This window comes from Berghia stephanieae, chromosome 1, assembly GCF_034508935.2.
Source record: "Berghia stephanieae isolate SIO BIC M18660-M18661 chromosome 1, UCSD_Bste_1.3, whole genome shotgun sequence".
Classification (NCBI taxonomy): Eukaryota; Metazoa; Mollusca; class Gastropoda; order Nudibranchia; family Aeolidiidae; genus Berghia; species Berghia stephanieae.
The window spans coordinates 131,101,458-131,113,653 of record NC_088360.1 but is presented as its reverse complement, the minus strand read 5'-3'; the positions used below and the strand labels follow the sequence as shown (position 1 = coordinate 131,113,653).

Sequence of the window (12,196 nt, the reverse complement as noted above, 5' to 3'; positions counted from 1 at the left end):
TTGTTCTTCTTCTTGTTGTTGTTCTTCTTCTTGTTCTTGTTCTTCTTCTTGTTGTTGTTCTTCTTCTTGTTCTTGTTCTTCTTCTTGTTGTTGTTGTTCTTCTTGTTCTTGTTCTTCTTCTTGTTGTTGTTCTTCTTCTTGTTCTTGTTCTTCTTCTCCCCGTCCTCGTCCTCCCTTTTCATCCTCCTCCTCCTCGTCCCCCCTTCTCATCCTCCTCCTCCTCGTCCCCCCTTCTCATCCTCCTCCTCCTCCTCTTTCTCTTCGTCCTCCTCCTCTTGTTTTTACTACTACTACTACTACTACTACTACTACTACTACTACTACTACTACTACTACTACTACTACTACTACTACCACTACTACTACTACTACTACTACTACTACTACTACTACTACTACTACTACTACTTACTACTACTACTACTACTACTACTACTACTACTACTACTACTACCACTACTACTCTACTACTACTACTACTACTACTACTACTACTACTACTACTACTACTACCACCACTACTACTACTACTACTACTACTACTACTACTACTACTACTACTACTACTACTACTACTACTACTACTACTTAGTATTAACCAACTGACTACAATCAGATCTAGCATTGATTTCAATATTCCAAAGACCCCCCCCCCCCCCCCTTCCAAAAAACAAACAAAACGTAAGTAGAGTACCGAATATAATGCCTATTTTCACCAAAAGGAAATAACAGCGATGCTACTTATGCCTCATTGAAAATCCTCAATCGCATAGTTGTTACTGCTCTCTTTATGAAAACGATTAAGTCTACAGTTTCAACTCAACCAGATTAAAAAGTTGTAGACAGAATGATCTGAAAAAAAGTTTTGACTCGCTCTCAGAGGGTTAATATTTCGAGAAATCTTGATCCACCCCAAGGCCCAGTGTAAGGTGCTGGTCTGGTATTCTAATAATATTATTATGTTCCCCAATATTCCGGAGTCTAGACGCTCAAACGATATTTAAGATTGACAGTCTTAATAAGGGATCATTGCCAAGTTGTGGTTCAGATCATTTTCACTAGACGTCTAGATTCAGGTAAATTTGTATCGTTGTAATTTTATTATTGAAATTATATATTTAAAAAAAAGCGTACTTTATAATTAATTGTACCTACCATATGCCTTATAAAGTAGTCCTTCAAAGCCATTAGGCCCATGGAGCCGGAGTTTATCCCGGATTCTATAGCGTGAAACGGACAATAGCAATTGCTTGCTATCTTTTGGATAGGACGCTAGTCTATCGCGAAGTATTTTCCGCCAAATCTAACAGCAGACTCAGCTACCCATTCATTGCTGGGTGGACAGGGGGGTCAGAAAAAATCTCGACTGCTTCCGGGATTGATCTTGTTCCCTGTGCATGTGAAGTGAGTGCTCTACCAACTGAGCTATCGGGACTTCCAATGCTTATCAAGGGTTCGTTACTATTCTCAACACGCTTCATATTTCTCATTGTAATTGGCAAAAGCTTGAATTTAGTATTATTTATCATCATTCTCCTACTGAACGTATGAAAAATGAAAATGTTGCTGCTTCGAATCTCAAAATAATTGTAAGCTTCAATTTATTGGACGAAGACAGAAACTGTGGACGTTTCGGGTTTCCCCTTTATGAACAAAACACGATGAATAAAACACTGAGGACGAATGAGATAATGCGTGTGAATGACGTAGTTAAGGTGAATAAATAAAAACAATGATTGGACAGGAAATAGAATGCCTCTTTGAATGTTTTGTTTTTGTTTATTCACCTCAACTACGCCATTCACACATATCTCATTCGTGTTTTATTCATCGTGTTATGTTGATAAAGGGGAAACCCGAAACGGTCACAGTATGTCTTCGTCTAATAAATTAAAGCTTACAATTCTACACTTATCATTATTTTTTTCTACTGAACGTAGATTTTTTTAAATTCAATAATTTTTTCTCAAATTTTCTCACCGCACTCAGGTGTAAAATGAGTATCTGGGCTATAACACTGTTGTTACTGTCGAATATAAAATATGAATAGATAATATAGATAATATAGATCTATAGCGCAATAGATAATATAGTCTAGTCTAGTTTTGCTGTAAAGCGCCCTGAGCACGTCTAGTGTATATTGGGTTATAATATGTTCTTCTTGTTCTTCTTCTTGTTCTTGGTCTACTTGTTGTTGTTGTTGTTGTTGTTGTTGTTGTTGTTGTTGTTCTTCTTCTTCTTCTTCTTCTTCTTCTACTTCTTCTTCTTCTTCTCCTCCTCCTCCTCCTCCTCCTCCTCCTCCTCCTCCTCCTCCTTCTCCTCCTTCTCCACCTCCTCCTCCTTCTCCACCTCCTCCTCCTCCTCCACGTCCTCCTCCTCCTCCACCTCCTCCTCCTCCTCCTCCTCCTACTCCTACTCAAGTTTTTAGTTTCTTACAATGAATTGGAATAGCGCTATGTCAACACTGGAGTTTACTATTATTTTTATTTAATCGTAAGGGATCCAATAGCTCAGTTGGTAGAGCACTCGATTCACACGCGAAGAGACCGAGATCGAAGTTTTTCTTACCTCCCCTCCCCATCCCTGTTCACCGCTCAGCAGTGATAGGGTTGCTGGGTCTGTTAGATGTAAGATTTGGCGGAGAGTTCTTTGGGATAGACTTGCCTCGTATCCAAAGGGTAGCAAGCAATTGTTATTGTATGTGTCACGCTATAGAAACCGATATATACTCCAGCTTCATGGGCCTATTTATTCTTAAAGACTATTTTTCATTAACTCTTTAACAAGTTAACTGCAGTCCTGGGGGAAAAAAAAGGGTTACAAAATTTGGCCAGAAAACTCACCTTCAAATATCGATTGATTTAAATGACCCTCATTATGGAAAAAAACACTCTCAAACACAGGACTACGCGAAGTCCCAGGTTTGAGAGTCTTTGCCAAGATGGTCATTTAAATCGATGAGTATTTGAAGGGAGAGTTTTCTGGCTAAAATTTCGAATATCCACGAGTTTTTTTTCTCCATAATACGCAAGTTAACTGGTAAATTGTTTACTTCTCCATTCAGCCTAGATGTAGTGACGGGTGGACATCGAGCCATGAATAGACGGGCTTTCGACACGGACGTTTGTTTACCAAAACATACAATATGATATCACACTGTCTCCTTTCTTCTCGTATCGATTTCTTTCATATCAGTCTGATAGGAATCAACATAATCAATACAAAAAGACAACCCTTAAACTTAACTGCCGTACGAGGAAAAAAACTCGTATTTTTTTTTTTCTAATTGGCCAGAAAACTTGTCCTTCAAATATCAATCGATTTAAATGACCCTCATCTTGGTAAAAACCTTCAAACCTGGGAATTGATGGAAGACTTTACGAAGCCCCAGGTTTGAGACTGGCCACATTTTTAAATACTGGGTTTTTCTAGAGTTAAAAAATAAAAAAAATAAAAAATTGAGCTATATATAGCGCAATTACCACTAATGTGCTCAAAGCGCTTTACAAGGGGTCCCTGGTCAACAGCATTATTTAACATGTAGGACAGGACATGATAACCTGTTTGGTGATATTACAATTTTTCGGACAAAGACAACGCTTTTGAGTACTTAACGGTTGAGAGAATTAGAGTAAAGAGCCTTTCCCAAGGAGACAACTATGCGCCGAGCGCGATGCTCGAAACCAGGACCTTCCGATCCGAAAGCGAGTGTCATACCACAAGATCACATCGCCGCAGTACGGCGGATAAACTGGTTTAATAGGAATTTTCTTCTTGCCCTCCTTTTACACACGAGTAATCATAACATCCGCCTAATATATATAACATTTCATTCCCATGTACCGTAAACCATCTTTATGATGCCACCGTATCCCGTTCTTCCAAATGAAATAGGTGCCAAAATGAGCCAATAAAATGGAGAGAAAAATATAGATAGAACGAAGATGACGTCACTCAGGTCTTTGTTATTGTTTTTTGGCAACCATATTTATGAGTAATTCTTACTAAACTGTATTAACCAGACTATAATCGTTCAAGGTTACACATAGTTTTGTCTTATATTTCCGAGTGGCAATGTTGTGAGTTTCTTAGCCAAGCGCACTCCAAATGCAATACGCTTCAACAGTCCTAAGGTCACTTCACTTGTAATGACGCATGGTAACTTAATAACTGGCTCTAAACTATCGGAACAATGGCGGACGCCCTTATGAAATATTTCTCCGACGAGCATAAAAGCGAATCCAGAGGGGGAAAAAAAAACCCATTATAAATCTGATCATGTTTTGACTTTTACACATTCTGATCACAATACATGAAAAGTTCTAGCCAGCTTGAAGTATCGATTTTCTTTGTTTAGAACCACGATGGCCGCCGTTGCTTGGGCGACGTGACATCAGACTATTGAATCCAATTGGCATATTCAAGGATACTTCTCTCCTTACTTCCAACACAATTTCAAATACACCAGTAAACTGATTCAGTATCGTACTTTCATATAGGCAATATTATATATATATATATATTATATATATATATATATATATATATATATATATAATAGAGAGAGAGAGAGAGAGAGAGAGAGAGAAAGAGAGAGAGAGAGAGGAGAGAGTGAGAGAGAGAGGGAGAGAGAGAGTAGAGAGATGACGGGCGTAATACGGCCAATGGAAAACGGCTCTAAGTCTATTTACGATTGTATGTGTGTTTATAAATTAGCGTGGCATTGATAACAAAAGTGTAACAGCCTTTTAAGTGATAGATACAGAAACCCTTCACCGCTCGTAAAATTCCCTTGGGATATTCACGCCACTTAGGTCTTGGAATAACGTATATCTATTCTTAGTCACACAGATCAAGTACTCAAATACTTCTACAGACAAAATGTCACACAAACACACATACACACACAAATACACACATACACAAACACACACACACACACACACATATATATACAAACATGCAAGCACTCTGAACAACATGACAGTGAAAGTGATAGAAGCCTTTGGAATTCGTTCAATCCTAAGGTCTCTAAATTCGCAAGAAAGACTTTCACACCTATCGCCACCCCTTGGCATTTCTACAATGTCAAACACTGACAAAACAATTATTCATTATATTTTTTTAATGTCCAGAAAACTTCTAATAAGTCTAATAATTTTGCGGCTATGTGGTCTTGTGGTAAGACACTCGCTTTCGGATCGGAAAGTCTGGGTTCGAGCCTTGCTCGGCGCTTAGTTAAGTCCTTGGAAAAGGCTCTTTACTCACATCTCTCATCGTACTCAGGTGTAAAATGAGTACCTGACCGTTAACAGCGTTGTCTCTGTTCGAAATATAATTGTAAAATCGCCGAACAGGCGTCATGTCCCGTCCTACATGTTAAATGTTGCTGATGGCCAGGACCCATTGTAAAGCGCTTTGAGCACGTTTATTGGATATTCCGCTAGTTAAAATCTCAAATTAAAAAAAAAAAATCAAATGTCGATCAATCAAGATGACAAAAGAATTGTCAAAAAGTCTCAAACTTGACAATTCTATTGAAATGTCAAGTCGAAGACTTTTCAACAAGTATTGAGTCATCTTGATCGATCGTTATTTGACAACGTGCACGTTTTAGCAGGTCTGATAACCGAGCACAATTGCAATTATGGGCTTGATTTAACATTGTTGAAAATTGATTTTTATGTGTGTTGGTTTGAGATGAAATATTTTTTCCTTTCCAACAATGAGTCCATGACAATTTGGTTTGGATGATCAGACCTGCAAATTAGTATACGTTGGTATTTGAAGTAAAGGTTTTCTGGCCAAAATAGAGTAAATGCGTTTTACAAGAGCACGATAGATTCGACACCTTCTGCCCATTGAAACGAGGGTGACGGGAATTTGGCCCGCCATAAACTAGGGAATGATCATTCTGCAATGCTCTGGAAAAACATATTTAGAAATTTGGTCAGAAAACTCGTCCTTCAAAAATCGATCGATTTTTGAAGGACGAGTTTTCTGGCCAAATTTCTAAATATGTGTTTTTCAAGAGTAGGGCAGTTATATTTATTGTCCTCTGCCTTCTCACCTCTTATTGACAAATCAGATATCCCAGAGTGCACTTGGCTATTCACGTTCATTCATTCTTTATTGAGGAAAATTAAAACGCAATTAATTATGAATGATTGAGAATTGTCAATAGATAAATATAAATATGACCATTTATATAACACATATATACAAGAATTGTCTATGCTTAATGTAATGTGCTTCATACTATACGATTTTTAGACTCTTGCTTTATGAAATTACGTACGTATTCCCAACCGCTGCACGAACTTGCGAGTGCGCGTTGGGAATAAAGTTCGAATTCCAAAAAGCAAGGATGTAAGAAATCTTGTATGCTACCCCTCAATGAATGTTTATTTCGTCATTTTTTAATAAAAGACATCTTCAAAAATACTTGAATGATAGATTCTACTTCCGTTTTAATGAATCACATCTACAGTGAAATTTAACGGTTTATAATCTGACGTCACAAATTATTATTGTAAAGATGATACCATTACGCGTTACTATTTAAGGAGAGGGGTGGAATAATAATTTCATTCATTATTGAGGAAAATTGAAATATAGGTATTAATGATTGTGATTAATGTTAATAGATAGAGATAAACATAGACATTTATATAGCACCGTTCTAATAAATTATCATGCTTGGTGCACTTAACTATGGTTGTTTATTCCTCCAACGTGCCGAATGTAACCCAAATTTCTATTTCATGTTGTACAAGTCGCCTGTCAGACGCCCTTTTTGTGCTAAAACGCTAATAATATCTGTTCATTTCTGAGTCGATTTAGGTAATAGGTATAAAGTGCACTGCATCATAAACTTTCCTCTTACTGCCACCCATACATCAGTAACAACGGTCAAAATCGTTTGACATTGTTAAAATTCATGACAAACTTACTCCTGAGACACCGCTACCATAGTTGTTGACATTAAAATCTTTTGCCTTTCATTTAAATAACGTTAAGTCGCTAATCGGTACGATTGTCATAACATGGAACAGGTAAATGATATCAAATGATTAATAACTATGTTTTATTTAACCCTTCACTAGAGGGGTTAGGATTCGTTCTAATATTTATGAGATTATAACTTAAAAGTTTTGACCAAAACAGCAGTGAAAAGCAATGCGATTCAGATGTAAATGACACCTTGGTCACAGCTCTCCACGATTCCATTACTAAAAAAAAAAAATCTTAGGCTTAATAGTTAAATTAAATTGAGCTTTTATATATAGCAATATCCATTAAATGTGTTCAAAGCGCTTTACAAGTGGACCCTGACCAACAGTAATACGTAACATGTAGAACGAAACATGAAGCCTGTTAGGCGATATTACAACTCTTTTGTGACAGAGACAACGCTGTTAACGGCCATGTACTCATTTTACACCTGAGTACGGTGGGAGAATGTGAGTGAAGCGCCTTTTCCAAGGACTCGACTATGTGCCGAGCGAGACTCGAACCCAGGGCTTCCGATCCAAAAGCTAGTGTCATACCACAAGGCCACGTAGCGCAGGTTTGCTAGATATTATAAATCGATCAACCATCGACATTATGATTCTTAAGGAATTCACTCTTAATCAAAGATTAAAAAGTTCTTGTTACAGATATCATTATTTATTTTATTAATTTGCAATACATGACTTCCTTATCATGACAAATTGTCTTTCTATACATTATTCAGTTTACACAGTTTCTAAGTCATTTCCTAGTAGAGAGCTCTGCCGTAATCTGGAAAAACCCATTAAAAAATTGGCCAGAAAACTCGTCCTTCAAATATCGATCGATTTATATGACCCTCGTCTTGGCAAAAACTCTCAAACTTGGGTCTTTGCGACGTCCCAGGTTTGAGAGTTTCTGCCAAGGTCAGGGTCATTTAATTTGTTCAATATTTGAAGGACGAGTTTTCTGGCCAAACTTTTAAATATTTTTTTCAGAACATGTCATTATTCAAACCATGGTTTATCCCATTATTTAGGTGAATAAACCACATAGATTAATTTTACACCAAAAAGCGTCTGAAACCTGAGTGGTGATAGATTCAGATGCTTTATAAATATCACTGTTATTATCTTTATCATCATCATCATCATCATCATCATCATCATCATCATCATCATCATCATCATCATCATCATTATCTTCATTATTATTATTATTATTATTATTATTATTATTATTATTATTATTATTATTATTATTATTATTATTATTTATTATTATTATTATTATTATATATCATCATCATCATTATCATCATCATCATCATCATCATCATCATCATCATCATCATCATCATCATCATCACGTATTACAATTATCCAATATTATCATTATTACTATAATCATCAAAATCACCTCTATGCTTAGAATCGTTACTATCGATATATTTATTACTACCATTTTAAAATTATAGTTTTTACCATATATCTTCCTTTTCATTACAGCTCCAGTCATGGAGACCGACGTAGAAATGAACTGTCTTCGTCTTAGTGGCTCCAAGGCTCCACAGACACATAGACCAAAGAACCACACTCTCACACCAAGACTGAGACAAACGGATAGGAATTCTGAAAACAAAAATCTGAACTTCTACCTATCAACGCGCGTGATGGAGCATCCTACTACTCCCCCAAACTCACCCCTTGTCATGCAGATGTACAATCACAAAAAGTCAAGGGAATCCGTGACCAAAAAAATCCAAGAACAGACAGAAAGTGTTAAAAAGAAGCGACTAGTTTATCTTAAAACATCGTCGAGCCTGGAGCCAATTCCAAGCTGTGCCCATAAAACTACCGGAAGTAAAAATTTATCTCCAAGGCATTCTTACTGTTCTGATTCCTTTGGGAAATCTTCGGTGCAAACCCTTCCTCCCATTAATGCCAAAAACAACAACAGCAACACTCTAACTAGTGACTCTAGATCACACAACGGCAGTGAAAGTTCTGTGATGGAAAGATTACACAGTAAAGATAAAAGCAGACAAAATAAACGGCAACCCTACCAGGAAAATGACGCATTTTTGAATAAATCTAATCGTAAAATTAAATTTGATGCAATTACAATAGATACCAACAGAGATTATTACGATGATGATGACAACGACGATGTCTATGATAATGATTATAATGATAACGATGATAATGATGATAATTATGATGACAATGATGATAGCCGAAGTTTCGACTCCATGGCAATTCAATCCATCTCCGTCAGCAATTGTAACCATTACAACTCAGCCCAACATTTCAACCCGTGGAGACATCACAAAATCCCGAAGAATATATCATGGTGTCCATTGCAAGAGTCGTATAAGGGATATTTATACAAGGCAAACGGAGATATTGTCCTGACGAAAAAATACCAACCTCCGTATCAATCGAATCTCTCTACAAAGAGGCGAACTGACGCCATTGGAAAATACAAGACTTACAACAAAATGTATCGTTGGGGTCACATGGAACCTGGCAGAATTTCAAATCAGAAAATCTCCACGCTGTCCATCTCAGGAACTCATGCTTAGCCCTCTACAGGGAGTCCATAAAGTCTGGGCGCAAAAACATCACTATCAATTTTGATTCATCCATTTAAGTTGTACTTTGTGAAAAAATGGCTGAACGTCACATTTCATTATTGAAAAGAGGTCACGTGATGTGAAAATGCTATTCATTTAAATTCTAACTGAATGGAATCGCTGTGTGAAGGAGGTCGGTATTATCACCAAGTACCCAGACTTTGTGGTCACTCTGTATACAACCGTGCTCTGAAATAACAAACACGTATATTCAAAAATTTGGCCATGAAACTCGTCCTTCAAATATCAATGGATTGAAATGACCTTTGTCTTAGCAAACACTCCCAAAGTGGAACTTCGAGATGTTCTATGTTTTAGAGTTTGTACCAAGATGAGGGTCATTTGATCGATCAATATTGAAAGGACGAGTTTTCTGGCCAAAATTTTAAATACACTTCGTTTCAGAGAACGGCAGTGCAGCCCATGAGAGAGAAATTAATATTAATTTCTAACCCACATCCTCAAAACGGTACTATGTCGGGATGATTTCAAGCTCCTCTGTTCACCCAGCAGTGATTTGGTAGCTGGGTGTCTGTAAGACACGACGGGAAGTACGTTGCGATAGACTCGTGTCCTATCAAAAGGGCAGCAATTAATTACTGTTGTCCGTTTCACGCTGCATATAGAAACGGGGATAAACTCCAGCTCCATGAGCCCAATGGCTCTGAAGGACTATATTTTCTTAAAGACAAGGGCGTAGTTACTTTAAGTTCGATAAACTAAATCCCATTTTTCTGGTCATTTTCACTGAAATTTTGGCATCACAGTACAATACCGTTTTGACACGAAAGGTCACATTAAAAAAAACATTAAACATTTCACGGCGAGCATCTAAAATTTCACCGAAATCATACCGACTTGAGTCTGTGGATCACTTGTTGTATCGATGGTCGGCGGTTCAAACCTCTGAAGGCTCGATTTTTTACGATCGGCGGATCAAAACTCCAAAGTCTGCATACGATTGCGTACTATGTTTTACTTAACTTTGGGCGAATGACTTGATCCATCGATCGGGAAAATTGGGATTTCACAGGTTTGATCCTCCGACCACTGGTACTGTTTGTATTGTTTTAAAATGCAACGGTCATTTCGAGGACTATAAGAATGTGCTGTTGATGTATACGCTTGTAGTCATTTTTATTTATTTATTTATTTATTTATCTATTTATTGACGATAGAGTTAACAACATTGTGACCAGTCTTTGCAATGTTGAGATGATTACTAAGTTAATAATACATAATTATCTAAAATATCATACTCGTAATTGGATAAAGTAAAAAATAAACAAACAAACAGAAAACAAAAAGACAAAATTTAAAAAAAAATACAAAAAATACTAGACGTCTCGTGGTGGACAGCCCAGAATTCCGGTCGTGAGAATCCCGAATATTTTCTGTCATTGTGACATTGGGGGGGGGGGGGGGGGAGGGAGTAAACTCTAAAGGAATGTCTTCTTCTTCTTCGTGCGTAAAATAAATTTTAAGCTAAACTTATAAATAAATTATACTAACGTCCTTCAATGAGTACAGCCAGTGTTGTTTTTTTAAAGATATTTTTTCAGAAAAAAAAAAACAAGCAAGCAAGCAAACGAACAAATAACAACAACAAAAAAAAAAACAATTGAAACTTTCTTATGGTCTATTCCAAGGGAAGACTGGAATAACCCAGGCGTTAGCCGCAGTGCAGCACCGCAAATTGAGCTAGTGCGAAGTGACTTGCTCATGACCACACAGCGCAGCGGGTATTCGAACTCGGTACCTTTCGGGCTCCCAAAATTCTAACTATACATTTGACTGTTTCCCTCGCAGTCAGGGCATCAGACCAGGGTCAGGACAAAACCAAGTAATCCCATTCCAAGACAAAAAGAGGAAGCTTGTTGGAAAACAGATAATATAGGGGGATAGAAGACACAGTAAGTACCTCCCGGTCCATTGTGGGATATCAAGAACCCCATCCATTATTACCTTTTTTGCGGTGGTGAGAAACATTTATTTGCTCTCATTAAACTAACAGGCGTCGATCATTCCCTATACTGGAGCAACAAACAGTTCCTTTTCCCATCCCATTCTAATATAAACTGACATTAACTCAGGCTTAGACCCAGGGGGTCATTTCTCCATAGAACTACAATGGGCCTAGACCACCCTTGTGTACAATGATAAACAGGTGATGCCAGCTTACTTCATCATCGGCAACACATGCTAAATCCCAGTAAAACAGGTGGTGGGACCTTTAATTGTGTTATAAATTCATTTATTTCTACTTGTATCTTTCTATTCCTCTTTCACACACACACACACACACACACACACACACACACACAGAGATAAGGAGAAAAGAGAGAGAGAGGGGGGGGGAGAGATAGATAGATAGATAGATAGAGAGAGAGAGAGAGAGAGAGAGAGAGAGAGAGAGAGAGAGAGAGAGAGAGAGAGCAGTTCTGTGCAATTACAAACCTTATTCTCATTCATAACAGGAATACTATTCAATAATAATATTTGATAAAGAGATAAAATAAAAAAGATGCACGGCTATTGATTCACGAGAATTAATATGATGAACTTCAT

The 12,196-nt window shown here is 37.3% G+C and overlaps 1 protein-coding gene across 1 annotated transcript; it reads left to right on the top strand.

Moving 5' to 3' along the window:
• The first annotated feature begins 956 nt into the window (after window positions 1–956).
• LOC144963187 (uncharacterized) lies at window positions 957–10,967 on the top strand. The gene is made up of 2 exons (XM_078896913.1): window positions 957–1,076; window positions 8,502–10,967. The coding sequence occupies exon 2, from the start codon at window positions 8,510–8,512 to the stop codon at window positions 9,575–9,577; it is 1,068 nt and encodes a 355-aa protein (XP_078753039.1). The 5' UTR covers window positions 957–1,076; window positions 8,502–8,509; the 3' UTR covers window positions 9,578–10,967.
• The last annotated feature ends 1,229 nt before the right edge of the window (window positions 10,968–12,196 follow it).

What these genes read in the sequence shown, in the direction of transcription:
- LOC144963187 (XM_078896913.1), top strand. Translation starts at nt 8,510, where the DNA reads ATGGAGACCGACGTAGAAATGAACTGTCTTCGTCTTAGTGGCTCCAAG.